Source organism: Aspergillus saccharolyticus (assembly GCF_003184585.1).
Source record: "Aspergillus saccharolyticus JOP 1030-1 unplaced genomic scaffold BP01scaffold_46, whole genome shotgun sequence".
Classification (NCBI taxonomy): Eukaryota; Fungi; Ascomycota; class Eurotiomycetes; order Eurotiales; family Aspergillaceae; genus Aspergillus; species Aspergillus saccharolyticus.
This window is the reverse complement of record NW_020290656.1, coordinates 26,363-52,643: the sequence shown is the minus strand read 5'-3', so window position 1 is coordinate 52,643 and position 26,281 is coordinate 26,363. Positions and strand designations below refer to the sequence as shown.

At 51.8% G+C, this 26,281-nt stretch overlaps 11 protein-coding genes and 1 non-coding gene across 12 annotated transcripts; 6 read left to right on the top strand and 6 right to left on the bottom strand.

Annotated features, from left to right (window-relative positions):
- Positions 1 to 400: 400 nt before the first annotated feature.
- BP01DRAFT_305501 (CaiB/BaiF CoA transferase family protein) lies at positions 401 to 2,046 on the bottom strand (the record flags this gene model as incomplete). The annotated part of the gene is made up of 6 exons (XM_025572197.1): positions 401 to 612; positions 677 to 970; positions 1,030 to 1,534; positions 1,592 to 1,712; positions 1,780 to 1,811; positions 1,864 to 2,046. The coding sequence occupies 6 exons, from the start codon at positions 2,044 to 2,046 to the stop codon at positions 401 to 403; spliced, it is 1,347 nt and encodes a 448-aa protein (XP_025427471.1).
- Positions 2,047 to 2,275: 229 nt separating this feature from the next.
- BP01DRAFT_360301 (riboflavin synthase) lies at positions 2,276 to 3,422 on the top strand. The gene is made up of 3 exons (XM_025575890.1): positions 2,276 to 2,376; positions 2,457 to 2,579; positions 2,763 to 3,422. The coding sequence occupies exons 1-3, from the start codon at positions 2,346 to 2,348 to the stop codon at positions 3,314 to 3,316; spliced, it is 708 nt and encodes a 235-aa protein (XP_025427470.1). The 5' UTR covers positions 2,276 to 2,345; the 3' UTR covers positions 3,317 to 3,422.
- A 69-nt stretch (positions 3,423 to 3,491) lies between these two features.
- BP01DRAFT_348885 (Brix domain-containing protein) lies at positions 3,492 to 5,461 on the bottom strand. The gene is made up of 2 exons (XM_025573736.1): positions 5,180 to 5,461; positions 3,492 to 5,083 (listed from the first exon to the last, which is right to left on the bottom strand). Exons 1-2 carry the CDS (start codon positions 5,381 to 5,383, stop codon positions 3,896 to 3,898), a joined length of 1,392 nt encoding a protein of 463 aa, XP_025427469.1. The 5' UTR covers positions 5,384 to 5,461; the 3' UTR covers positions 3,492 to 3,895.
- Positions 5,462 to 5,639: 178 nt separating this feature from the next.
- On the bottom strand, positions 5,640 to 7,506 carry BP01DRAFT_327469 (proteasome regulatory particle base subunit RPT5). The gene is made up of 3 exons (XM_025572913.1): positions 7,062 to 7,506; positions 6,539 to 6,954; positions 5,640 to 6,473 (listed from the first exon to the last, which is right to left on the bottom strand). Exons 1-3 carry the CDS (start codon positions 7,379 to 7,381, stop codon positions 5,815 to 5,817), a joined length of 1,395 nt encoding a protein of 464 aa, XP_025427468.1. The 5' UTR covers positions 7,382 to 7,506; the 3' UTR covers positions 5,640 to 5,814.
- A 198-nt stretch (positions 7,507 to 7,704) lies between these two features.
- BP01DRAFT_376960 (putative trimethyllysine dioxygenase TmlH) lies at positions 7,705 to 11,334 on the bottom strand (the record flags this gene model as incomplete). The annotated part of the gene is made up of 15 exons (XM_025576981.1): positions 7,705 to 7,832; positions 7,909 to 7,980; positions 8,038 to 8,526; positions 8,594 to 8,693; positions 8,745 to 8,844; positions 8,935 to 9,010; positions 9,064 to 9,124; positions 9,193 to 9,259; positions 9,325 to 9,342; positions 9,838 to 9,902; positions 10,219 to 10,504; positions 10,563 to 10,656; positions 10,720 to 11,040; positions 11,104 to 11,152; positions 11,215 to 11,334. 15 exons carry the CDS (start codon positions 11,332 to 11,334, stop codon positions 7,705 to 7,707), a joined length of 2,046 nt encoding a protein of 681 aa, XP_025427467.1.
- A 320-nt stretch (positions 11,335 to 11,654) lies between these two features.
- On the bottom strand, positions 11,655 to 13,733 carry rmtA (protein-arginine omega-N methyltransferase HMT1). Its single transcript, XM_025575889.1, has 7 exons — positions 13,442 to 13,733; positions 13,377 to 13,390; positions 13,294 to 13,313; positions 13,126 to 13,235; positions 12,732 to 13,063; positions 12,211 to 12,682; positions 11,655 to 12,157 (listed from the first exon to the last, which is right to left on the bottom strand). Exons 1-7 carry the CDS (start codon positions 13,543 to 13,545, stop codon positions 12,151 to 12,153), a joined length of 1,059 nt encoding a protein of 352 aa, XP_025427466.1. The 5' UTR covers positions 13,546 to 13,733; the 3' UTR covers positions 11,655 to 12,150.
- Positions 13,734 to 14,351: 618 nt separating this feature from the next.
- Positions 14,352 to 15,793, top strand: BP01DRAFT_394998 (PGAP3/PER1 family protein). The gene is made up of 4 exons (XM_025578365.1): positions 14,352 to 14,547; positions 14,609 to 14,651; positions 14,707 to 15,481; positions 15,567 to 15,793. Exons 1-4 carry the CDS (start codon positions 14,422 to 14,424, stop codon positions 15,619 to 15,621), a joined length of 999 nt encoding a protein of 332 aa, XP_025427465.1. The 5' UTR covers positions 14,352 to 14,421; the 3' UTR covers positions 15,622 to 15,793.
- A 325-nt stretch (positions 15,794 to 16,118) lies between these two features.
- On the top strand, positions 16,119 to 18,531 carry agm1 (phosphoacetylglucosamine mutase PCM1). Its single transcript, XM_025575888.1, has 6 exons — positions 16,119 to 16,264; positions 16,332 to 16,345; positions 16,453 to 16,597; positions 16,659 to 16,673; positions 16,726 to 17,232; positions 17,291 to 18,531. The coding sequence occupies exons 1-6, from the start codon at positions 16,172 to 16,174 to the stop codon at positions 18,164 to 18,166; spliced, it is 1,650 nt and encodes a 549-aa protein (XP_025427464.1). The 5' UTR covers positions 16,119 to 16,171; the 3' UTR covers positions 18,167 to 18,531.
- Positions 18,532 to 19,478: 947 nt separating this feature from the next.
- On the top strand, positions 19,479 to 19,550 carry BP01DRAFT_t288. Its single transcript has one exon. It is a non-coding gene; the product is annotated as a tRNA-Arg (tRNA).
- Positions 19,551 to 20,113: 563 nt separating this feature from the next.
- Positions 20,114 to 21,802, bottom strand: BP01DRAFT_360291 (putative extracellular exo-polygalacturonase). The gene is made up of 4 exons (XM_025575887.1): positions 21,362 to 21,802; positions 20,936 to 21,302; positions 20,679 to 20,878; positions 20,114 to 20,612 (listed from the first exon to the last, which is right to left on the bottom strand). Exons 1-4 carry the CDS (start codon positions 21,629 to 21,631, stop codon positions 20,175 to 20,177), a joined length of 1,275 nt encoding a protein of 424 aa, XP_025427463.1. The 5' UTR covers positions 21,632 to 21,802; the 3' UTR covers positions 20,114 to 20,174.
- Positions 21,803 to 22,234: 432 nt separating this feature from the next.
- On the top strand, positions 22,235 to 24,409 carry BP01DRAFT_426279 (putative alpha-L-rhamnosidase B; the record flags this gene model as incomplete). Its single annotated transcript, XM_025579786.1, has 3 exons — positions 22,235 to 23,158; positions 23,207 to 23,475; positions 23,524 to 24,409. Exons 1-3 carry the CDS (start codon positions 22,286 to 22,288, stop codon positions 24,407 to 24,409), a joined length of 2,028 nt encoding a protein of 675 aa, XP_025427462.1. The 5' UTR covers positions 22,235 to 22,285.
- A 208-nt stretch (positions 24,410 to 24,617) lies between these two features.
- On the top strand, positions 24,618 to 26,090 carry BP01DRAFT_360290 (chalcone isomerase domain-containing protein). Its single transcript, XM_025575886.1, has one exon. The coding sequence runs from the start codon at positions 24,650 to 24,652 to the stop codon at positions 26,003 to 26,005; it is 1,356 nt and encodes a 451-aa protein (XP_025427461.1). The 5' UTR covers positions 24,618 to 24,649; the 3' UTR covers positions 26,006 to 26,090.
- The last annotated feature ends 191 nt before the right edge of the window (positions 26,091 to 26,281 follow it).

Sequence of the window (26,281 nt, the reverse complement as noted above, 5' to 3'; positions counted from 1 at the left end):
ACGGGTAGAACAGGAGAAGATTACCATGAACGGATCCAGATTTATATAACATCACGTGATCACTTGGAATCCATCCCCGCGCCCTTGGAAGGCGAGACTGACTGCTTTCGTTGCCAGTCCATACTTGGTGATGCGATTCTGACAATGGATCCATCAATCAAGTCCCTGAACAGCTCTGAACTGGTATTAACTGGCCTACCAAGATTCTCTCTTTATGCTCAATCGTCGATAAGCGACATCTCACTGCGGCACCCTACAGCTGCACAAAAACTAACTGTGTTCTCGGCACAGATGTGAAACCTGCTTACGGACCACACGCTCTAATTGACTAACGTCCGCCCATCCCCTTCTTAGGGTAGTCCACCGCTGCCACACGAGGCCACGTCTTGAGCAAGGACTTCTATGCCACGACTCCTTCCTGCTTCAACTGAGCTATCGTTTCCGTGTCATACTCGAGTACCTCGGTCAGGATCTCATCGGTGTGCTGACCTAGGGTCGGAGGTGGCGTGCGCACACCAGGAGTTGCATGGGAATATTTGATCGGTGTGTTGACCAACTTGATAGGACCACAGGCCGGATGGTCGATCTCGGTGACCATGCCACGCGCTTGGACTATATCTTAGGGTTAGAAGTGTTCTGGGAGGAGAACACAATGGTTGGGAGCAAATGGCCTCACCATGAGCATGATTTAGTGTTCCTTGAATGTCATTCACTGCGGCATATGGCATCCCGCTCCCCTCCAATATCTCCAGCCATTCTTGCGTCGTCTTCTGCCTCACCCTTTCCTGGATCAACCCATCAATTTCCTCCCGATGTTCCACTCGGTCGCTATTGGTGACAAACCGGGGATCGGTCTTCCATTCCGAACAACCCAGTCGGTCGCATAACACACCAAACAATCTGTCGTTTCCACCGCCGAAGAGGATGTCACCGTCTCGCGTCTTGTAACTTCGGTAGGGCACAATAGATGCTGGCGAATAGATCAGTAAACATGCACATACTAGATGTCACCGCGCCTCGATCACTCACGGTGTGCCGTTCCCCAGCGGCCCGAATCCTTCTTCCCGCTGATCAAAGCCGAGCTCGCAATGTTTGCCAGCGTCGCGACCTGGCAATCGCTCAAACATGCATCAATATGTTGCCCCTTTCCCGTGCGCGCCCGGGCGAGCAATGCCGCCATTATGGCATTGGACGTATAAAGACCCGTGGTCAAATCCGTCACAGCGACCCCAACCTTGACCGGCTCCCCTTCCCTACTACCGGTAATATGCATCAGACCCATCTCCGCCTCGACCATGACGTCGTAGCCGGCGCGGTCGCTGTATGGCCCGGTTTGGCCATACCCCGTGATACTGGCGTAGATCAGTTTGGGATTGATGGCTCGCAGGGTCTCGTAGTCCATGTTGTATTTCTTAAGGCTGCCAGGCAAGTAGTTCTCCACCAGCACGTCGCATTCCTTTGCGAGACGGTGTAGAATCTTTACTCCCGATTTATGGGCAAAGGATAGGCCGAGAGATCTCTTGTTGCGGTTTACCTGAGCCGATGTTAGATGCTCCATGATCTAGGAATCCTTGCTAAGGGGTATCCTTACTCCCAGGTAGTAAGCGCTTTCTCCGGGGCCTTCTGATCCGTCGGTGTACTGGGCATATGGCGGTCCCCAAGCACGAGTGTCGTCACCGCGCGTAGGGTGTTCTATTTTGATGACATCCGCTCTGCATGAAGCGGAGAGGGTATCAGCTCAGTATGCGACATAGACCATTGATTGCAAGGGTAACATACCCCAGGTCACCAAGGATCTGTGTACAGTATGGCTGCATGCGATGTCAACAACAGCTCGTGGCCAATCAATTATGAGACACTCACACCAGCCAAAACTCTCGTCATGTCCAGGACCCTGATTCCTTTCAAGGGAAGTGTGTCCTCCGAAAGCGCGGAGGAGTAATTGCGCCATGAGCGATTGCTCTTGGAGAGAGGGAGGTATGTATGGCTAACCGGCCGGCACGCGATCAAGGTCCGCGGCAACCTTGAGGAGAATGCAGTGCTCATGTCGCAATGTCAAGATGGTAAAATCAATAAAATACAAAAATGGCCTCTGGTCCAAGCAAGTGAAAGTAATCAGATGTCTTTGCAAACAGAGCTAAATAAGAACAAAGAACCGAACAGCCCAACCTACCATCGGCAGCCATCACCGAGCGGGCGGCGGCGCGGGAACGACCCCCAAGCCAAGCCGAGGTCAACCCGCTTTCCCGCTCGACTTTCTCTCTGATCATCAACCCGCTCGATCCCGCCCGCCGGCTTCGGTCTGTTGTTTTGATTCCGCCTCCTGCTGCATATTTCTTCCCACCATGTTTACTGGGCTTGTTGAGAAGATTGGGAGTCAGTACCACCCTCAATCTCCTGTATCTTCTCTTGTTGGTCCTTGCATACTGACCATGGGCGCACCTTCACGTTCTTAGCGGTCTCGTCCCTCGAGCCCCTCGATACCTCGTCAAGCGGGGGCGGGGGTACTTCGCTGACCATCACCGATTGCGAGGAGATCCTCGTTGATGCGCATCTCGGTGATAGCATCGCTGTCAATGGTATATACCACCTCCGCTTTACAATCGCAACACAAGAGTGGATTTATCTCTTCTCTCGAGTGTCTTCCCTCCGTTCTGTCTAGTCGCATTTTCCTTCCATCCCCGCCGAACCTTTTTGATTTACCAGCAACTCCCCGCGCCCCCATGCAAATGTAACCACCACTCACCCAACGACTCCAACAGGAACCTGCCTCACAGTCACAGCCTTCGACAAGACCTGGTTCAAAGTCGGCGTCGCCCCAGAGACCCTCCGCCGCACGAACCTCGGCAGTCTGCAGACGGGCTCGAAGGTGAACCTGGAGCGCGCGGTGCTCGGCGAGACGCGGATGGGCGGCCACTTCGTGCAGGGCCACGTCGACACGATTGCGCAGATCCTCTCCGTCACGCCGGACAGCAACGCCCTGGTGTTCCGCTTCCAGCCGCGCGACCAGGGCGTCATGCGGTACATCGTGGAGAAAGGCTACGTCACGCTGGACGGCGCCAGCCTGACGGTCACCAAGGTCGTGGACGGCGCGGAGGGGTTCTTCGAGGTCATGCTCATCGCGTACACCCAGGAGAAGATCGTGACGGCCGCCAAGAAGCCCGGCGATTATGTGAATGTCGAGATCGATATCGTGGGCAAGTATGTGGAGAAGAGCGTGCAGGCGTACTTTGCTGGTTCGGCCTCTGCGGGTGGGGATTTCAGCGTGCTGGAGAAGATGGTGTCTCGGATTGTGGATGAGAAGTTGAAGCGGTGATTTTTCGATCATCACTGGAAAGCAAGGAACAACAAAAAAAGCGAAAAACAACCAATGATTCAGTTGACCTATGACGGTAATGAGTTTACGTAGTTTCATGATTGAGATATATATGATACTGATACAGTATTGCTTCAGTACTGCTTTACTTTGTCCATGGCTCTTGCTGCATGTGCAACCAGAAATCGTGGGTATAATTTGCAAACTCCTAACAAACCATAGGATACATAACTTTTCCTCTTCCATCTAACATGTAATCGGCCTGATGCCTGATGCACGGGGTGGGTTTCCGTCAGCTCGTCCATTCCTCCTTCACACCGGGCGTATATCTCACGCGCCGTATAGCAGTTGACATCTCACAAACATCATGTTCTCAACGCGCCCATGTGCATTGGGCGTAAGTATGAATCAAGTTGATTGCATGAGGTCATTGGCATGTCGCAGATAATTTGAGAGCTATCCAGCATGATGATTGTGAGGGTCTGGAGTAGACCGGTAAGCCTAAGGAGCGCTGTGGGACAGCCGCTAATCGTAATGGCTTGACGACTTGAAGCACATTGTATCATATGGCGGGGTGATCTACTCATCCATGGACTCGTCGCCGTCCTCATCTTCTCCCTCCTCTTCCTCTTCCTCGTCCTCCTCTTCCTCATCTTCATCCTCGTCCTGTACCACATTCTCATCGTCCTCATCGAAATCGTCGCTGAGCCATTCATCGTCGCTCATGTCAATATCCTCGTCATCATCCTCCACTTCCTGTCCGTTGGCCTTGGCTTTAGCCTTCTCGGCCTTCTTCTTCTCAATGTTCTCCCTCTGTTGCTTCTTTCTCTCCTCCTTCTCCTTCTTTCTCTTCTCCCAATTCTTGTCCAGGCTCTTGACTTCCTCCTCGGACTTTGTAATGAAGTCGTGCCACATCACTCTGCCCTCGCACAAGCCCTCCTCAACCTTTTGCAACCGAAGCTTCATGCGCGGGCCCAGCTCTACCAACTTGACCGCCCGCTTCTCGACGCCGGGAGCATTGCTCATCTTCTTCTGTGCCTTCTCCTTGTCGCCCGCCTTCATGCGCTGCAATTCGCGTTTGTTGAGAACCTTGCGGGTGGTGCTCTCCGCGATCTCGACCTCCGCATCCGTGTCCAATTCGGTCTCACTGGCGGAAGTGTAGCCCGCCGCCGAGGGGTCGAGCAGGTAATCTGCCGCGTCCTCCAGCTTTCCCAGATTAGGCACGGCAGTCTTCTTCTTCTCTTTGTTCCGGATCTCCTTGGGGTCGAGACGACGGATGCGCTTCGAGATACCGGTCTTCTTCGTCGTAATGGCGTAGTGTCTGAGGTTGAGGACGTATGAGTCTTCCTCTTCGCCCTCGGCGGCGAGTTCGCGGTTCAAGAGCATGACACGACGGATGGAGGTGAGCGGGGTGGCTTGAGGGTTGATGGGAGGGAAGAGCGACTGGAAGATCGTCGTGGTCAGGCTCTCTAAACGCTTCGGTACCTTGGAGTTCTCGTCTGCGTTGGGGGAATTGAAGTTGTTCATGACGAGCAGCGGGGGCGTCTTGTGGTCCTGGCCACCACCACGCGGGCGCTTCAACGACTTCTCGACATCACGGCACAGCGAGTAGTTCTCCACCTTGAAATGCAGGGTCGGCCCTCGGGGCGTGAGCGCCAAGCGCAGGTTTGTGTTTCCAGTGGCAGACTTGGAGAAAAGGAGAAGATGCGTCACACCCAGCGGACCGGTCATTGTCGTAAAGTCGCGCAGTCTATTGGATTTGCGTTCCTGTGGGAATTAGAAAGGTCAGAATTTACAAGACAGTTTCCCCGGTGATTGACTCGGAGCTTGCATGCACACAAGTCTCCGAATGTATTCTCTTACCTTCAATCGCACAGCCGTATCAGGCTCAAGCATCGTGCGCACATCCTTGACCAGCTGACTGACACTAGAACCGACCTGCGTAGCACCGACACGAATGACCATCGATTTGGGGGTTTTGCTCATAGATGAGGCGCCGCCCTTGGCTGCGGCCGTGGCGTTTGTCGCGCGAACATGAGTGCGCTTCTTAGTGCGTGCCTTTGCCATAATGAGCAAAAAACTTGTGTATGAATATTCTGGGGGAAAGTATTGCTATGGATGGAATCTTTGCGTCCCCGATGTACGGACTCGAAGCAGGACTTTTTCTTTTGACCCGCAGAAAAACTAAAGGCGGAGCAAAGCCGCGGAGGAGCCCGGATCAATGATCTTGCGGCATCTTCGAGATTGCGAAGTACCTTAATTGTTCTTGCCTCAGTTGTTCGATGCATTACATTTTTTATTCTGTCAGGTATACCTCCTCAATCAAGGATCAACCAAAGTCTCTGCGGTGGCGGTTCTTATTACTTGAGACAGTGTAATGCTTAGCGTAGACGCATCGCTTTTTAGTGGACAATCACGTATGACGAGAAAATCGACGGAGTTTACAGAGACAGGGAAACATCGTGGAATTCATCGTGACGCGAAATAATAAGGTAATCTTAGACATAGATGCCCATGTTGGTGTCCTTCTTCTTCGCCTGTACTTCCGAAATGGCATCGACGTAGTTCTCGTGTCCCACCTTACTCATGCCCTTACGAAGAGCGATCATACCAGCCTCCACACAGACAGCCTTCAGCTGCGCACCTCCGAACTCGTCGGTACTGCGAGCCAATTCCGCCCAGTTGACGCCGTCATCTACAGCCATCTTGCGGGAGTGAATCTGTAGAATGTTGGCGCGAGCCTCCTCATTGGGGAGAGGAAACTCGATCTTGCGGTCCAAACGACCGGAACGGAGCAGGGCGGGATCCAACACGTCAATGCGATTTGTAGCTGCGAGAACCTTGATACGATCGTCGGAGGCGAAACCGTCAAGCTGGTTGAGAAGCTCCAACATAGTTCGTTGCACTTCACGATCACCAGACTTCTCAGAATCGAAGCGCTTGGTACCAACCGCATCCAGTTCGTCAATGAAGATGATCGAGGGAGCCTTCTCCTTTGCGAGGGCAAAGCAGTCGCGAACAAGCTTAGCACCGTCACCAATAAACATCTGGACCAGTTGAGGACCGGCAAGCTTCAAGAATGTGGCGTTCGTCTCTGCAGCACAGGCACGGGCGAGGAGGGTTTTACCGGTACCGGGAGGGCCGTACATCAAAGCACCTAAAGTAAACTAGGTTAGTATGGGGTAAAGTCCAGACAACCTGAATTTCAGATACTGCACATACCCTTCGGCGCCTTGATACCAAGCTTCTTGAATCGATCAGCTTCCTTCATTGGCCAGACAATCGCCTCGACGATTTCCTCGATCTGCTTATCCAAGCCACCAATGTCTGTGTACTTCTCCGTCGGCTTCTCATCAACCTCCATGGCCTTGACGCGGTTGTCATACTCGGCCGGCAGCGTATCCAAAACGAGGTATGAATCTTTGTTGACACCAATGAGGTCGCCGGGCTTGAGCTTCTCGTGATCCACGAGACCGATCAACGGGAGGTAGATAGTCTGACGGGTCGAGGTCTTGATGACAGCGGATTTCCCGACTCGGGTAGCATCGAGATCGATATTGGCTCCTTCCTCAGCAGCTTCAGCCTCGACATCGAGATCCAGAAGCTCAACGACGTTTCCAACAAGATAGGGTAGTTGCCTGAATGACAATTTATAGTTAGTAAGAAAGCTTGGACAGAGAGCTGCGATCACCACTAAGCGGCGCACACATGGGCAATACCAGTGGCGTCATGAGATGCAACATACCGGTTGTTCTCGATCTTCTCTTGGTTGTCCTTGACCTTCTCCCTCATCGTGTTCTGTTCGTGTGTCAAACGCTGGTATTCGCTTTTCATTATACGCAGTTCGTTTTCCAGCATTCGCCGCCTCTTGACGATATCCGCTGTGCTGGAGGAGAGAATCTCCTCGTCAATAAGGTCGTCTTCCTCATCCTTCTTCTTCGCATCAGCGTCGTTCATCTCAGCATCTCCGTCGCCTTCGGGCTTTCGACCGTCGCCATCGCCCTGATCCTTCTTCTTCTCTCTCTGTTCACGCTCAAGGTCGTCAAGATCTTCCAAGGTGGACATAGTGGCAGGATTATGTGAAAATTATAAGCGTAGAAAGAGACTTGGGTTCAAAGTCAACCTGATAAAATATGTGGGAAGAAACAGGGGAAAGGGAAAGTCGGAATGGAGAGATGGGGAACTGAGAGCTGCGTTGGAGCCGGCTTGCTCTGAGCTTCGGCCAAACAACGTCAGCCGTCTTATTCATGTCACGTGATTGCATTACAAATGTTCTGGCCTGCGGCTGCGATGTAGCTATGTATCATTACTGCTAACGCTATCAGGTAGTGCAGACTCCTGCTAAATACATAATAAAAGGCAGCTGATCTTTGCTCTTTGCAGACGGTCTATATCAACATGTTCGGATTGTCAGTCTTGGATCCCAAACTTAGGTTCCAGTTTCCAAGGTTGTCGAGGATACGCTCCCGGCCATATTTCAGGAGGCGATACCGGGACAGAAAATCATCGTTATTGACTATCCACAGTTAGTGCATGAAGCTAGATCGTGGGTATAAGATGACGAAACCAGTCATCAAGGAAAGAACACTTACTGTAGCCCCCGCACATCCTGCGCTTTCCGGTGAAATCTGAACGTCCGTGGAGCATTCTCCAATTATCGAATACTTGATATCAGTCAGCTAGGGCATCACGACCCATGTGAATTGCTGCTTAATACTTACTAAGAGCTGTTCCCGGTTCGAGTTTCGTCCAGATTTGGTGTTGCGGGCTTGTGATGATCGCATTCCAGTTCCGCGCTGCACTGTACCACTGTTTCACACTCTTGAGGCCCCAGTTCGTTTTTGTGGCCCTGTCATAATTGTTCCAACGGATGCGGTACATCACGTCTAATTGAGGGTGCACCTCAAAAACGGGAAATTCGTGTATAGGCTGTATACAAAAATTCTCGTTGCCACTGGCATGGGCAGGCTGACTGTAGCGCTGCAAGGCGGCATACTGCGCCTTAGCCTTCGTTCGCAGAGCCTCGGCTGCTCGAAAACCATCAACCAGTAAGCTATCACCTCCTTTGCCGCCGGTATGGGATAGAAGATGGAACAGTTGGAGTCTTGCGGGTTCCGTAAAGTATGTGGTATCAGTATGTGCATCAAGGGCGCGGTTGGTATATGCCGAATCCCCAAAACTCATATCAGCGGTGAAATCCCAGAAACCCCCTGTATGACATCAGTACAATAGCGACACGAAAAAATCCACTGTAAAGCACACAGCATGGCTTCGTACCATAGTGCGTCCGTCTCACGAAAGCGATTCTCTCGAGAAGCTTTTCGGTAGCCTCAAGCGACACGGGAACCCCTACGACAAAACAAAAACCGTAGATATACTGTCCAGAATATGTGAGTTACTAGGTCTGAGACGGAGATGCGAGACTCACAATGTTATCAAGCCAATGCAATAGGGCCATATCATCGTTCATAACGTCCTTGAAAAACGCCGTAGGGTATGGCCCTTTTCCCGTATACGAGTGGAAGGGCCTGAAGAAAAAAAATAGTCAGTCGCTAAGCGTGCACCTCATCCTTGACTGTATACAGTACCTGGGTTTGAGTGTATGGCTGTTTGGGAACTTCGCTCCTTCCAAGCCTTTGACAGGAATGCTTTTAAGCCAACTATAAGAATAGACGCCCGTATGTCCATCCGAGACTAGCTATATTTCAGCCTCAGTGTGATTGAACAAGTAATGGATACGTTCTTACATTCGACCTGGAGGCTTTCTGGTTCATGTTTGGTATGTTGAACCTTGATATCCTCAGGAATCTAGACAAAAAGGAAAGCGAAAGTGACATTAGCAGAGTATCTTGCATGGTCAAGGTTTGTTCATGTACCTTGAAAGTGTCTACTTCCCGCTGTCTGGTCTGGGGATCGCAACATGTTTTGCACTGACAATTGTCTCTATCAAGAGGAACATTCACACGATGAGTTTCGATCCTACGGGCACTGGTTGTAGAGCGACCTACCGTAACCACATTGGTCCACTTGAAGTGACTGTTAGCTCTTTCAGTTTTTAAACGTGCGGTAGGCGTTTGTGAGCAAATCGTACTATTTTTGGAAAATACCCTTTTCGAGTCTCTGATTCTGTTCGCTGACCTTTGGAGGTTGCTGCGCCGAATTATGATGCTCCTCAGGCTTGACTAATTGATTGATTGCGTCAGTTTGCAATTGCTTCGTCCTATTTCGTCCTACCTATAGACGCCGGAACTTAAGGTGTATTACCGTTTCCTACAAAATGCGACCTTTTGCTCTAAAAGCAAGACAATCAGCTTGAATGAGCTCTGACAGGCACAGGCCATAGCCAAGTAGATATAGTAAGAAGCGCACCGAAACAGCATAGCCCCCTCTAGAGCAAGCAACAGCACTTCTTGTCCTATATCAATCATTAGCCTCCTCGTGACAGTGCAGATAATGATATATACCTGAAACGGCTTGAATGGACAACTGTCTGGGCGAAAAAACGCCCTCCTATAGCACACATATTCGCGTCTGTAGTACCAAACTTGCGAGCAGATGATTGATCCCCACACAGGGTGTTGGAGAACTCAAATATGTACACAGTATTCCGCATGCCCGCGAGGATGAATGAACGCCCCGATGTCCTTGATCACGTGAAAATGTCTAGCCGGAAGCCGAGGCAGATTGCACCCCACAGATCAGCCCACTGTAACTACTGCGGAGTAGCCGGGTCATTCTTGATCGATTTCCATGCTCAACAGTTTTCACTACATGTATCAATTGGCAATATGATGGCTTAGACTAGAAGTATCTCAGGACGATACACAATCGCAGAAATCTTGCGATCACAGCTTGGTCTGCGAGTCTTTGGCTTTCAATAAACAACGACCATTGCTAAGCACGGCCTTGCCCTGGTCGTTCCTCACAACAAAACGAATCTCTTCATCGCCACCTTCCAACCTTCCCATCCGCCATATCTCAGTAGTCAGCTTGTCGCCGGGCTTTACCGGAGAGGCAAAGCGCGCTTGGAACTCTCTGAGTCTGTCCGGATCGCTCTGGCCCATCTCTTTCAGGACGCCATGAGCTGCAGAGTTCCAGCTGAATAATCCGTGGATGATGGTACCACCAAAGCCCATTTTAGAACCTGGTTCGGGTGTCGCATGGAGAGGGTTATAATCACCATTGAGACTGTTCAGCGCGTTAGGCTTCCTTCATCTAAATTTGCAGACGTATTCAGAGGCCATACCGATACAAGAGAGCCGTTTCAGGCGTGGTCTGGATCACATGCGTGGCATCAGGAGTTTTACCCTCCGGAGGGGGGTAATTCACCGTGCTTGGACCTATAGCAAAAGTATGTCAGGGGCGCTTTGCACCGTGTAATCTAAGATTAAACGACAACTTACCCTTGGGGCCACCCCAGCCACCCTGTCCGACGAAGAAGCTGCTGCTGAAGATCTTGGTATAAATCTCACCAGTGGTCTGGTCCACAATTGACTGTTCGGTCTCAAGCACCGTCCCAGCCTTGCCCTTATCGTAGAGTCCAATGACCTTGTTACGCAGTTCAAATTTTCGACCTGCACTGGACGTTGGAAGGGGCTTCAGAACGACAATTCTTCTCTGACCATCCACTACGCGACGATAGTCGAGCTTAGGAGCCCCAGGAATCGGCGCACCGCCTGCCCGAGCATAGAAGTCGATTACTTCCTGATCGGTGAGCTTAAATGCTGTGAACATAGAAATATCATCAGGGCCTATTTATTTGGCAATTTGGATCGGCTCGCACATACGAAGGATAACTGGGTAGGTTGGATAGACCGCGAATCTAGGATGGAGTTCCTGCACCGCGGCTTATTTAGCATCCATGCCAAAGTGGCCATATGCAAGCGTGGGGATCATACGTAAAGAAAATGTAATTCATCAGCTGTGCATCCAATGCTGTTGGCAAATAAGAGAACATCGCGTTTCTGCCAGGAAACCTCCTTGGGCGCAAACTCATGACCAGCCCCAGGTTCAGACATCTGAGCGTTCGACAATGTAGGCAATTGGCTGGGTATGGTTGTGTTGTGGGCAAAAGGCGCAGAACTAGTAGTAATTGTATTTTGTTTCTTGTTGCGAGCTCAAAGGGTATAGCAGATAGATGATGCGGAACTACTCAGACCTTGTCAATCAGGAGCGTCTTAGAGGACATGCCTTTGAACCCCAGACAGAACCAGTTACAGTACATTGCGGGGCCGCAAACAAGCCGAGGCTAATCTGACTTGGACCGAGAGCGCCACACCGCTTGTATGGAGACATCGTTCAGTGCAGGCTTCGAATGTACAATACAAGGATATTTCTGGACCGAATATTATGTTCAAAGGAAACACAATACATGGCCATAACTGTCGATATATTTTCAGTCATGGACAGCCAGAGAATTGCGCAGAAAACTGCGGAGTAGAACCAAAGCTGAGCAATTTTCAAAGAGATCGTCAGAGATGATAAGATTGAGCATCGACTCGGGGTATCTACTTGGGTAATTCGAGGAGCTTCATAATCGTCCTTGTGGAAAACCATCTCTCCGTGTCGCGCCAAACAATGATGCCGTTTCCTGCCTTCCAATAAAACGCCGGAACATAACGGAAACGAAATGGCATAAACAAACAAAGCAAGTCAAGAAAACTTATTCATCGACCCAACATCATGCAAATGTACTTCCCTTCAAGTGCCATGCTACCCACGGGTAAATAACTTCAACTTTGTTGACAGAATCATAAACAAAGGACTCGGTCAAAGCCATAACTGTACCGACCCAATTACGGGTCATTTTGCTCAAGAGCATTCAGCGCCTGAGTTTAGCACCTTAATATAATTAGCTTCCTCATTGGCTCAAAGACATTGGCAGATTCACTTACATTCTGTAGAAACAGCTACCTTCAGCAGAGCGGTTCTGATCCGTAGTTTCCAGCTTGTAGGTAATGCTAATATCAAGGTCGCGCTTGTTCTTGTCGTTGGGCTTGTTCTCCAACATACCAGACACAACTTCCTCTTCCTCAACGGTCAGAACATCCCGCAGGTAGAAGACAGTTTGCTTCCAGTGGGTATACTTGGCATGGGGACCAGTTGAGAAGAGAATTGGCTTGTGGCAGGCACCAAACTCAATGTCGAACCATGCGATCACGGCGTGGACGAAGTCGCTACGCTTGACGGTAAGCGAATAGGGCACCTTGAAGGCGAGATCCTCCTTGGTCACGGTGTAGAGATCGAAAGAGATGATGGGGCAAGGGTCGGAGACGAGTGCCTTCATCTCGACAGTATCCACAAGGGGCTCGGTGAGCGCAATCTCCTTCATGGGGCTGTAGTCGAAGCCATAGACGTTGTCCCAGACTAGTTTTCGTTAACATGTGCACAGGCTTTGTAGAATAGACCCACTCACATCCAATCTTATCATCCTTGTACTCGCCATCTTCGATGGCAGCCAAGTACATGGTAGCCTTGTCGGGGAAGATCTTGCCACCAGGAACAAGGTAACGGTCGCGGGCATAGAGGACAGTATCCAACATGCTCTCGTAGAGGAGGAAGTAGCCCATCCACTCCGAGATGATGATGTCAACCTTGGGGTAAGGCAGGACAACCTCCTCCATCTTGCCCTGCAGAAGGGTGATCTTGCTGGACAGGCCGTTGACCTCAACAATTTCACGGGCCTTTTCGATGATTGAAGACATATCAACGCCCATCACATGCTTAGCACCAGCCTTGGCAGCGAACCTATGAAGCCCAAAAAGTTAGATAACGAGCATTAGAGCTGTCGACGAGATCAAGCCGCATACATGCTAAGAATACCGGTGCCGCAGCCGACGTCGAGAACAACCTTGTCCTTGAAGATATGACGGTTCTGGTAGATGGAATCGCGGTAGGAACGAGTGCGGACATCGTCTTTCTATTTGGAAATGAAAGATCAGTAGGTTGTTGCAATGAAAAGTGTGAGGTGAACTTACAAGCATCTCCTCATGAATGCCTGAGCGGGGTTGACGTTAGCCATATTCAGCACTAGATAGATTCTGTGTTTGGAATTATTTACCGTGATGATCATAGCTAGACATGATTAGCACAATATCGAACATCAGGATTTATAATCATACATACCTCGTGAAATAACGGACTTCAGCATGGTCCATACCGACCATGCGATCAGCACTGCTGGTCATTGCAGCAGGCTCTGCGGATTGTTGTCTCTCAACTCCGGCCATGGTTGCAAGCAAGTCAATCGGTTGCTTATGTATGAGTATATAGAAGGAATCTGCTGCAAGAAATCACAGATCTCAAGAATTTTATCACAAGCTGCAAGAGAGAGAGAAAAAAAATTCAAACAAATCTAGCAGGTGGTAAACCAATATGCAGAAGAGAAAAAGTACAAAGCGCTTCGGCGAACCCTTCGAGCGGCCGTCTTTTTTTTGGCTTTTGCCCTCATTGGGAATTTCTCCTCTGGAAGGCAACAAGCGCTAAGTCCAAATATGGTTAGTTTGTTGATGAGATAAGCTCTGCGAAGAACCACTTATCAGCATGTGATATTGCTAGCCCTATGCCTTGATTAGGGTTCAAGTGCCTTGGATGCTGTACGAGAAGCCACCTGGAAAGAACATTGGTCTGCTCGTGAGTGTGACAGCCAATTCCATTCAAGTTCTGTCATGGCTAGGGCTGAAAGATATGATCTTTCGTAGCAGCTCTACTCCGAAGTGTACTGTGTGGTGGAGTTCGTCACTATCAAAGCTACTAGTCATAGTCAAGCTTGAATCTCGAAGACTTGAGAATTATACTATGTTGATCATATACGTATAGCGATGATTCAATGGCATTCTAAGCAACGCATGATGCCACAAACCCCTGACTAACGATACCTATTCGGGGCAATATAAATGTTCCGACTTTCAGAAAATTAATATCCTTCGACAGCTCCAGAGGGTTTTCAGAGCTGAGATCGAATATGCCGAGCGTTAGCTCCCCTTTTATTGCCGCGCGAAGACACTCCGCCCCCGCTACTGCCACGCGCCGCCTAGCTTCCTTAAGGGTCTCCCTCCTCGAGCTCACCTTTCTGTTGGTTGTGCCGCAGCAATTTACAAACCACCATGATTCTAGGCTCAACAAGGACAAAGCTCTATTGTTGCTTTTTGTTCCTCCTTTTTGCTACTTTAATTGGCAAATCGGCCGCCTCTCTAGGCGATCATCTTCCCGACTTCAAGGAATGCGTCAAGGTACATATTAGAAAATAGCCGAAGCTACGCAGACGCAATGCGATAGCTAATATGTGAGCAGGTCTGCAAGGCTGAGAACTGCCATGATGGAAACTCTGTGATTCGTAAGCTTCGCACAGTCTCGTTGGCCATCTCGACCTTCCACTGATTCAGTACCAGCTCTCCACCTTCGTCTCATGCTGTGGACGTGTCCTTCCGAGTGCGATTATACCTGCCAACATGTTGTGACAGACCGCCGTGTCGCTCGTGACCCTCCGATGCTGAACCCAGTCCTACAATTCCACGGAAAATGGCCGTTTCGCAGAATCCTCGGCATGCAGGAGCCCTTCTCTGTCCTTTTCTCCCTCCTCAACTTCCTTGCTCACTGGTTTGGAATGGCCCGAATTCGCGAAACGATTCCTTCGTGGCACTCACTTCGACCGTATTATATGGCTTTTGGATACTGCGGGCTGGCGTGTTGGACCTTCAGCGCATTATTTCACACACGGGACCTTCCATCAACCGAGAAGCTGGATTACTTTGGGGCTGGGGCCAATGTGATGTATGGTCTTTACCTTGCGATCATCCGGATATTCCGCCTTGATGAAGAAGAACCCCGCCACAAGCCGACTCTGCGCCGGCTGTGGACGATTATTTGCGTCTTCCTGTACACTTTGCATGTGTGCTATCTGAGCTTCTGGTCCTGGGACTACACCTATAACATGATTGCCAACATCGTGATAGGGATGGCTCAGAACATCTTGTGGGTATCCTTCAGCATCTATCGTTATAGGAAATATGGCAAGGACTGGATGACCTGGCCCGCATTGATCGTTGTCTGGATTATCCTAGCCATGAGCCTTGAGTTGCTCGACTTTCCTCCTTGGAATGAGCTCATTGACGCGCACAGCCTATGGCATCTCGGGACAGTGATCCCTACCGCGTGGTGGTACTTGTAAGTTGTCCCTCTTCCTTGCCTAAGGCTTCACAGTAATCCGGCTGTAGGGGGGTTTTAAAAGACTAACATTGCTGGATCATAGCTTCCTTACCAAGGACATCCAAAACGACGTGGCCGGAGAGAGGTTGAAGGCCTAAGCTGGTCTTGAAAGGCGGCTTCGCAATCTGCGAAGACTTTCAATGCCGCTTCGTATATGTAGCGTCCAGTTTCTAGAATGGTCCTGGTGACCTGAAATCATCTGTATCATTTGTAGTGCTATTTGATTCAACAGTCAAGGATCTGAAGGCCGCCGAAGGACCTACAACATTTCTATGAGTATCTAGTATTTACAAATTAGTGTTCCGATCATGGTTCCAATTCCGCTTATTCACCCCTCATTTTTTCCCGTGTTCCTTGGCTGGGTGGGGGGTTTGAAACCACGCCATCGGTGAGTGGCTCACCGCTTGGGCGCAATTATTGTGGCAGTACGGAGAAGCTAACCTGAGCTGGCCCCGGTTGTGTTGTGTCTCACCCACTTATCCCTCCACTCGTTCTACTCTCCCTCTTTTTTTGTAACAATCCTTCTCTTCTCGTTTGGTACTTCGGTTACTTCACTGTAGTTCTGCTCGCTGGAAAGCCCTTGAATCGCTGCTTGCTACAAGATCTGCCGCCGCCCCCCCCCCCCATTCTTACTTAGTTTGCGCCACCATGGCGTCTCCGGCAGTCAAGAAAGCAATCGCTGAAGCGGCTGCTCAATACGCAAAGCCAGAAGGGAGGATTTTTCAGTATGGTACTGCAGGAGTAAGTGTCTCTCTGCTATGGACTTATGTTTGACTCTGCAGCTTGTTGACCGATCATTCGCCCGCAGTTCCGTATGAAGGCGTAAGTCTCGCTGCTCAGCAAACAACACAACTTGAAAACGATCGACCCCGCCTCCACAATACCCCGCGATCGCCCTTTTGTTTTCACTTTGACTGAAGCCATGCCAGCGACCTTCTCAACACTGTTGTTTTCGCCGTCGGTTTGCTTGCGGGCCTTCGTTCTAGGAAGCTTAGTGGACAATGGGTGGGTGTCATGGTCACTGCCAGTCACAACCCTGCAGAGGACAATGGCGTCAAGCTCGTCGACCCCATGGTAAGTTCCTTCAGTTTATAATAAACTGGCAGACCAGTAACTAACTAACTAACTAAATCAGGGTGAAATGTTGGAGGTAGGATTTGAACAAATGTTTTAGAATGGAAAGTCATCTCACACCCTTTCAGGCTGAATGGGAGACCTATGCGACAAGACTCGCCAACGCTCCGCTTGACAAGGTCGGAGATGTTTATGAAGAGCTTATTAAGGAAATCGATGTTAGCATGGAGAACCAGGCTCGCGTGGTTTTCGCTCGTGACACCCGCGCCTCTGGCTCCCGTCTTGTCTCAGTTCTCAACGCCGCACTTACCGCTACGGAAGTCGAATTCCTTGACCTGAAGTACATGACTACCCCCCAGCTTCACTATGTCGTTCGGTGCAAGAATACGCTGGGAACGCAGTATGAATACGGCGAGCCCACTGAGCAGGGCTACTATGAGAAGCTTGCTGAGGCTTTCAAGAGAGTGATGCGGGGCATTAAGGTCAGGGGTTCTTTGACCGTTGACTGTGCCAATGGTGTTGGTGGCCCCAAACTCAGGGAACTTATCAAGTACCTGCCCACTGCGGAGGAGGGCGGTCTTGACATCAAGATCGTCAACGACGACGTTATCAACCCCGATAGCCTCAATTTCGAGGTATATTCCCTTCTATATCCCACCCCCGCTGCTGTTCGCTCGCTAAGTCATCTATCAGTGTGGCGCCGATTATGTCAAGACGAAGCAACGCGCTCCTCCGTCGTCCAAGGCCGGTCCCCTGGAGCGCTGTGCCTCATTGGATGGTGATGCCGACCGCATCGTTTACTATTTCGTTGATGAGGGCAACGTCTTCAGGCTGCTCGATGGCGATCGCATTGCCACTCTTGCTGCGTCTTTTATTGGCGATCTTGCTCGCAGCGCTGGAATCGCGCAGAAACTCAAGATCGGAGTCGTACAAACTGCCTATGCCAACGGATCTAGCACTGACTACATTGAGAAGGTGCTGAAGCTTCCCTCCATTTGCACCAACACCGGTGTCAAGCACCTTCACCACGCCGCTTTGCGGTTTGATGTTGGTGTCTACTTTGAGGCAAACGGACATGGTACGATTACCTTCTCCGAGAATGCTCTGAAGACGATCAAGAATACGGAGCCTCAGTCTCCCGCCCAGCAGCGCTCGCTCGAGTGCCTCCAGGGTCTGACGGATCTGATCAACCAGGCCGTTGGTGACGCCATTTCTGACATGCTTCTGGTTGAGGCTATTCTGTCTCACAAGGGTTGGAGTCCCAAGGAGTGGCTCGCAACTTACACCGATCTGCCCTCGCGCCTTGTCCGTGTCGAGGTTGCGGATCGCGGAATCTTCAAGGCCTACGACGCTGAGCGTAAGCTTGAGTCGCCGCCAGGTCTGCAGGCTGAGATTGAGTCTCTGCAGTCCCGTTACAACAAGGGAAGGAGTTTCGCTCGTGCCAGTGGCACGGAAGATGCCGTGCGTGTTTACGCTGAGGCAGCGAGCCGTTCCGAGGCTGATGATCTCGCCACTCGTGTTGCCAACGCTGTTCGTGAAGCTGGTGCCGCCAAGGAGCCCTCGTCCTAGACTACCTTCGGGCTTCTACCGGCAAGGGTCGAGGGCATATTGTCTATCCATGTTTGGCTCATGCGGGTAGCTGGTTCAAAAACAGCATTGAATCTGGACGCGCAGTGCAGACTTGCTGTAGAAAACCGAGTTCTGGGGTTTCCTGGGAACTTTGATGAATGAACTCATGATCTTAATCTAATCTACACATAAGCAGAGAAAATTTGCATTTCGGTTTGTGCATTTGATAGTGCCTTTCTATGTGACACTGCAAGATATGCAGACATCATCCATTTCGGCCCTACGCTTGCTCCTCTTCTCCTGTTGCATTCACCCTTATCATGTAGCCATGCGATGCGATGTTCCCGTCATTTTATAGATCGAATCATTCCAATGGCGTATCGCGATGCTTGATCGTAGTCAACTTAATTTTCCTCTTCGACACAGGAGGCAGCAAAGGGTATGCTAATAAGGCCCTCTCTAGCTCGTAGCATCTGGGTGTGGCCCCGCGGCGTTGTGTGGCCAGGCAGATGCTGTCCGTCCATTCGAGATGCTGAGAGTAGATTGTGTCTAGGCATCGAATGTCGCCTCTCGACTCAGGTGAAAACACGGTCTCCGGTGCCTGTGTGATACATGCTGGGGTTTCAGCGCGCATGGTTGTATCGCAATGGCGATAAGGATGTTGTATTACAGTCGGACACTACGCTGTCGAGCAACCAGTCTGCCGCATAACCGATGGCAGTAGTGGCTTCAGGTCCCCCGCCGGCACTGCCCTCTTCCAGGCTCCATCGACCAAGTTACCCTAGATCTGCCGGCCCAGCGCATGGGCAGATGGTGCGAGCAGACTATCTTATTTTCCAAGGAAGAAGCACAGTCGCTTGGCATTATAAGCCAGGAAAGTCAGACAAACGTCCAGATGAGCAACCATGACGCCGTCTGATTCTGGTCCACTGGGTTGGTTGTGACTATCGTAGACGTATGATTCACTCTATCATGATTTCGTACTAAGGTGCTTGTGTTTTTTCTCGCGTGGTTTTTCTCCCTGGCATGTACTATGTTGTAGCCTGGCGTAAAGCCCGCGATATATATGTCAAACCGGCGACAAAGCCATTAATACTGTGTAGGAGAACATGCCTGCTCCAATTCATACAGCTTTGTGTCGACTAGAGTACGGTATCTTGGCCAGGCCAGTAAAGTATTCTAAGGCAAGCACTCCTCATTTATCATATGTGTGCAAGCTATAGGTCAGATAGAGATATTGTCTCGCACCAATATTGATTTACACATTGTTTTGTCATATAAGTTATAATTTCAATGGCTCTTTCAACAGCAAGGCCTGCTGGCCCAATGGTAAGGCGCTTGACTACGAATCAAGAGATTGCAGGTTCGAGCCCTGCGTAGGTCATTCTTTTTTGCCCGCATCCTGATGGATACGATATGCCTCAATGGCATTGCTTTTTGTTCTTGTATCTGCCCAACATTAACTGTGAAGCACCGTGTGCCAGTGACGTTGGGATTTATCAACCTCCGTCCCTATCTGATCTGCCACCACCCGCCATTGTCATGTCGCCGTCACGATATCGTCAATGAGCTTCACTCTCGTGGAGTGGAAGTGGAGGGTTCGGCTCCACTGGCGTGAGCTTGGCTGGGGCTTGTTTGGCTGGTAGAAGCATATTCTCGATTGTTTCTCGACCGACGCCGTGGGTCCAATGACTGAGGTACGAGAGCGATGAGCGATGAAAGGATGAGATGATAAACCGAGCATGAGTCAATCCAGAACAATGGCATTATCGTGAATCCGAGCGCCAACACCGCCGAGAATCTGCATCAGGCTACAAAGTAGGGTCCGCAGAGTCGAGGGCCAAAAGCCCATAGCAGAACCAGCCTAGGATGGACGATGGGCAAAACAAAGCGTCTTTGCGGAAAGCAGCTAAACTGGGAAGACTTGTCACAAGTACTAATAAGTATGCTAACCTCTATACAATACAAGTGGCATGAAGCGAGAGTACCCTAGGGGGGAACTACAAGACTAACATCCACTCAGACCATGAACGCCCCCATCCGCAGTGTACGAGCAAGAACCCGTCCCCGCTGTAGTCGAGTTCTGCGGGTACAGGACTACGTTATCAAACTCGATGTTGTAGCAGGGGTACACCGTGGAGCACGACACAGAGGAAGTCGTGGACTTGCTGGTGTCAATCCACCCTGTGAAGTTAACGAATGCAATATTGGAGATCAGCATCTTGCTTGTGCCCGCGTAGGAGCCATTATCCCCACTGCTCTCGCTAATCGCGGGACCCGCGTTGGCTCCCTGGACGTCGAAGTTCGAGAAGATGATGTTCTTGACGCTGCCCCAGCCGCCTCCGCGGGGGAGGTAGTCGCTTTCGTACGAGTCCTGGGGCACGAGAGCTCCGACCCAGGTCTTGATGTAGGCGCTGTTGTGCATGTCCTCGTTGTATCGGATGATCTGAGGAGTTCGATTAGTACCAGTCTGCTCCTACGTGTCGGGGGAAGTGAGTGGGGGTTGCGATACCTTGACCTTGTCGACTTTGATGTTTCCGACACTGGAGTCTTCCAAGTACTGTCCCAGACTACCGATGGCAATTCCGTTGCCACCCCGGCAGGTGACATTCTGAATGTCGATGTTGTAGGAACGAGGCTTGATGGCAATGCAGTCATCACCACCCTGGTACACGAAGTTGGTGAGTTGGATGTTAGTGGCGTCCATCGTGTCTGTTCGAGTGAATTTGTCAGTTGATGCGCATCCTCACTGGCGAAGAGATAACTCACCGAATCCGTCGGTGTTCTGGACCCAGTTACTACCGTACGGCGCATCCACAGCCGTCGCGTTGCAGGTTATGTCATTGAATCGCATGTTCGTGCCATTCATGATGTTCAGACTCCAAAGCGGGGGATCTTTGACGTAGAAGCTCTCAACCTCGACGTTTGAAACGTTCCAGAAGACGAAAGGCATCGGTCTCCCGGGCTGTGTGGTGCCTGCTTCTGCAGTGTACCAGACATTGCCGTTGCCGTCAATACCTCCAGTTCCGTAGCCATTGATGGTAATGTTGTGCCCGGTGATGACGAAGCCAGCGGCGTGATTTTGAAACGCAACGGGGTAAGAATGGTTGCGCCAGTAGGACAGGTCATCCGAGAACTGAATGCAGAGGAGTATAAGTGTATGCGTCTTGTTCCACAAGTGAAGAAGACCCTCACCGTCCACTTTCCTCGCCACTCGATCGCGACGTTATTCAGCACAGGGTTGAGTCTCTGTGCGATCCAGTATGACTGGTCCTCAGGGAAGATGATGGTTCCTCCATTGCCACACTCCTTGAAAGCCGTCAAAAGATTCGGTACATCGTCCTTCTGATGTCCGTTGGCCTTGACAGTGCACACATTGCCCTTCTTTTCAACATTACTGGCACAGCTAAGAGCTGAAAGGCCCAGTAGCAGGAAAAGGTAGGATGCTGAGGCCGAGAATCTCATCGTGAAGGAGTTGACGCGCAGTTAGAAGGTTGGAACTCCGGATTGTCTGCTGAAATCGATTGCGCCATCTCGCTTTTTTTCAATGACTGCCAACGGGGTCTCAAGGGTCTCTCTCCACCGTGACATCAAGCAGGCACGCAAACTATCGGGGGCAATTGGCCCGAGTCGAGATGATCAACAGCAGCGGGTAAAGGAGAAATAACGCGGAGAAAGAGACGGGGTAAAAGCAGGAGACCGCAGCACCTGCCGAATTTCCACCAATGACGCAGCCATGCCTCCTGCATCCCCAAATGCGCTCAATTCTCTCTGTCTGCTTCATGCCACTACAGCTCTTGCGACTCAAAGCTTCCCCCTGGTTGGCGTGAATTTGGCCTTCTTATTCCTTGCAATTAACCGAGCAGGGCCCGAGTGACGTGCATTTCCCCTCCTTTTCGGTCAAAGCATCGCAAGCAAGCCGAGATACAGATTAATTTCCAGCCTCAAAGAAACGACACCCCCTCTTTTGATCTCTGGGGTAAAAGTCCGGGGTATCGACTCCTGAAGTTGCCCCTTGCTTATATCAATATCTTCGATCGCCGCGATAATGGCTCTGTCTCTTCTCTCCCAGGACTGTTCGCACTCCGTATACACCTGCCTGAGGTGTAGACAGCAGTCATGCGCTGGCTTCCATCTCTTCTGGGAGCTATAGCTCTCCTTCCTCTCTCTGGAGCCTCATCTTGTTGGCGTAACACAACCTGTTCCGGTCCTACCACTGCCGCTTTTCCCGGCTCGTGGGAGAAGAACATCTTTGCCCCATCCTCTAGAACTGTGAACCCCGAGAAACTATTCTTGATCACCAAGCCAGACGTCACGCATGAGTATGCCCCATACAAGCTAAAGGGCAATGGATCCCTGGTGGTGTACGACTTCGGAAAGGAAGTGGGTGGTATTGTTACCGTGAAGTATACCTCCACCGGCAGTGGGGCTCTGGGGTTGGCGTTTACCGAGGCCAAGGACTACATTGGAGAATGGTCCGACTCCTCCAACGGAGGCTTCAAGGGACCCGATGGTGCACTGTATGGGAACTTCACCGAAGCGGGCGAGCATTCTTACACGATGCCCGACAAGTACCTGCGTGGTGGATTTCGCTACCTGACGCTGTTCTTGGTCACAGACAACTCGACCGCGTTGCAGATCAAGGATGTGAGCTTGGAAATTGGCTTCCAGCCCACTTGGTCTAATCTGAGGGCCTACCAAGGATACTTTGACTCGAGTGACGACTTGTTGAATTCGATCTGGTACAGCGGCGCGTACACGCTGCAGACTAATGAGGTACCGGTCAACACAGGGCGTCAGATCCCAGCAATGGCTTACGGATGGGCAAACAATGCTACTCTGGGACCGGGTGATACCATTATCGTCGACGGCGCGAAGAGAGACCGAGCTGTGTGGCCAGGTGACATGGGCATCGCCGTTCCATCCGCATTTGTCAGCATTGGGAACTTGGAGAGTGTCAAGAACGCCTTGCAAGTGATGTACGACTACCAGGTATGTGGCGACACCCAAGGATGTGGGCAAGCTTGCTGATCAGACCAGGCCTCGACGGGGGCATTTGATGAATCAGGCCCTCCTCTAAGCCAGAAGAACTCGGACACGTATCACATGTGGACGATGGTAGGGACCTACAACTACTTCTTGTATACCAATGACACCGACTTCCTCGAGACCAATTGGGCAGGCTACCAGAAAGCCATGGGTTATATCTATGGCAAGGTGACCTACGAAAGTGGCTTGCTGAATGTCACCGGTACTCGCGATTGGGCGCGATGGCAGCAGGGATACAACAATACTGAGGCACAGATGATGTGAGTAGTGCATTATCTCCCGATCCACGCCAATCTAATATGGAATAGCCTGTATCACACTCTCAAGACAGGAGCCCAGCTCGCTACTTGGGCTGGTGATACGACTGGTCTGTCGGACACATACACCACCCGGGCCGAGAAGCTGCGGGAGGCCATCAACGAGTACTGCTGGGACGAGTCGTACGGAGCGTTCAAGGACAATGCAACGGATACGACTCTTCACCCACAGGACGCAAACAGCATGGCCCTGTTGTTCGGAGTTGTCGACAGCGAGCGCGCTGCTAGCATCTCCGAGAAGTTGACAGAGAATTGGACACCCATCGGAGCCGTGGCCCCGGAGCTGCCGGAGAACATTTCGCCATTCATCTCGTCCTTTGAAATCCAGGGCCATTTGACCGTGGGTCAACCCGCTCGCGCTCTAGAGCTCATTCGACGGAGTTGGGGATGGTACTATAATAACGCCAACGGCACCCAAAGTACGGTGATTGAAGGCTACTTGCAGAACGGCACGTTCGGCTATCGGTCCAGCCGTGGATACTACTACGACACAGCGTATGTCTCGCACGCGCATGGCTGGTCTTCGGGCCCGACGTCTGCCTTGACGAACTACATTGTGGGTCTGACCATCACCTCCCCGGTGGGAACGACCTGGGAGCTTGCCCCGCAGTTTGGGGATCTCAAATCCGCCCAGGCTGGGTTCTCGACCTCCCTGGGCAAATTCCAAGCATCGTGGACGAAGACGTCGACTGAGTACACCTTAGACTTTACTGTTCCCCAAGGAACAACGGGTAATCTTACTCTGCCATACATAAGCTCCAAGCAGCCAACGATTACAATTGACGGCAAGAAGATCACCAAGGGCGTGAACTACGCAGACGACACGGCAAGTATGACGATTGCGAGCGGCGGAAGCCACAAAGTGGTTGTGAACTAGCTACTGTGGTGAGCCGTTTCTAGTGAAATCAAATGAGTAATGATTGTCGTCAACTTCTAAACCTCTCTGTAATGCCATTTCGTACGAGTAGGTGGTCCTGACATACTTCGCACCAACCAATCAGGGCAGCTCACATCACGTGTCCGCCTCTTCTCCGGGAACCAACCAGCAGCAGCCCATCGTCATCGAACTCCAGCTTCTTCCCCATAAACACCATCAACTCTACACACTCGCCTAACAATGGCAACCCCGACAGCCCTCCAGGGCATCGCCATGCCCTGGCGCACATGCAATCAATGTATCCGCCGCCACTACCTCCTGTCTCGTGGCACTGCGCGCCAACAACCGCGCCTTCACCTCTCCACCACCTCTCCCGTCCGCTCCCCCCCGGCCAGCAGCAGCCCTTCGAACCCCCTCCGCGCCTCCCGCGCGCGCACCACCGAGAAAGAAGTCGCGGGCGCGCAGCGCTCCATCCTGCTGTCCGCTAGCGGGATCGCCGCCTGCGCGATCGCCATGTACGGCGTCATCAAACTCGACCTGTTCGGCCTCGAACAGTCGAAACAATCCCAAAGCACCCCGACCGCCCAACAGGCCGCCGACCCCCTCACCACCAGCAACAAAACCCAGCTCGACGGTCCGCAAGGCTTCCCCAGCAGCCCCTCGCTGATCAGTCTCCAAGGCCAAGACCCCGGTGCCGAGCAAGTAGCCACCGGCACCAGTTCCGTCCCCTTCTTCCCCGCGACCATCCGCCTGCCCAAGCTCCTCGACTCCCCCGCGATCCCGCTGCAGGCGAACGACGAGATCCAGCTGTCCACATCGACCGAAAAACCCGCCGACGAGGAGGAGTACCAGCTGCTCGGGCTAGGGATCCGCACGGTCTCCTTCCTCCGCATCCAGGTCTACGTGGTGGGCATGTATGTGGCCAAGTCGGACATTTCGGAGCTGCAGCGCAGGCTGGTGCGCACAGCCGTCAACCCCCCCTCCGTTCCCTCGGGCGCAGCGGGGGAGACCGCGGAGGTGATCACGAACCCGGTCGGCGCGACGTCGGCGACCTCGCTGGTCTCGACGGAGCGCGACCGCCTCCGCCAGCTTCTGCTGGATAGCAGCGAGCAGGGCGATCTCGTCTGGGACGCGATCCTGCGCGAGGGCGGGCTGCGCACGGCGTTCCGCATCGTGCCCGTCCGCAACACCGACTTCACGCATATGCGCGACGCCTTCGTGCGCGGCATCACGGCGCGCGCCCAGAAGTACAACGCCGTTCGCCAGGAGTACGTCGATGAGGCGTTCGGGGCCGCCGTCAAGACGTTCAAGGCGCTGTTCGGCGGTGGAAATACCAAGAATGTGCCCAAGGGGAACACCGTGCTGCTGGTGCGCAATTCGCGCGGCCAGCTCGATGCGCTGTTCCAGACCGAGGTCCCCGACAAGCCGGCCCGGTATATGGGACGGGTCGCCGACGAGCGCGTCAGTCGCTTGGTCTGGATGAATTATCTGGCCGGCAAGAATGTGTCGAGTGAGGCGGCCAGGGAGAGCGTGGTCGATGGCATTATGGCTGTCGTCGAGCGGCCCGTGGGCACCGTCGTCCAGAAGGTCGTATAGTCCCTGTGTATGTATGTATGTATGTATGTACGGTATATCTGTTGGTAGTTCGTATCGCTCTACGCTCCGACTCCTACCGTGGGTAAATCGAACCCCTGCTCTCTGCTCATCCCTGTATCCTAGACTATAAACTACCCCGGGGGAGAACCCCCGGACCCCCCTTTTCTTTCAGCTTCCTGGCTAAACTCAACCCCTATAACCCCCCAGTTCAGCCCAACCGCACTACAATCTACAAGAATCAAACACCAGAACCTTGGCAAAATATACCGTCCCCAT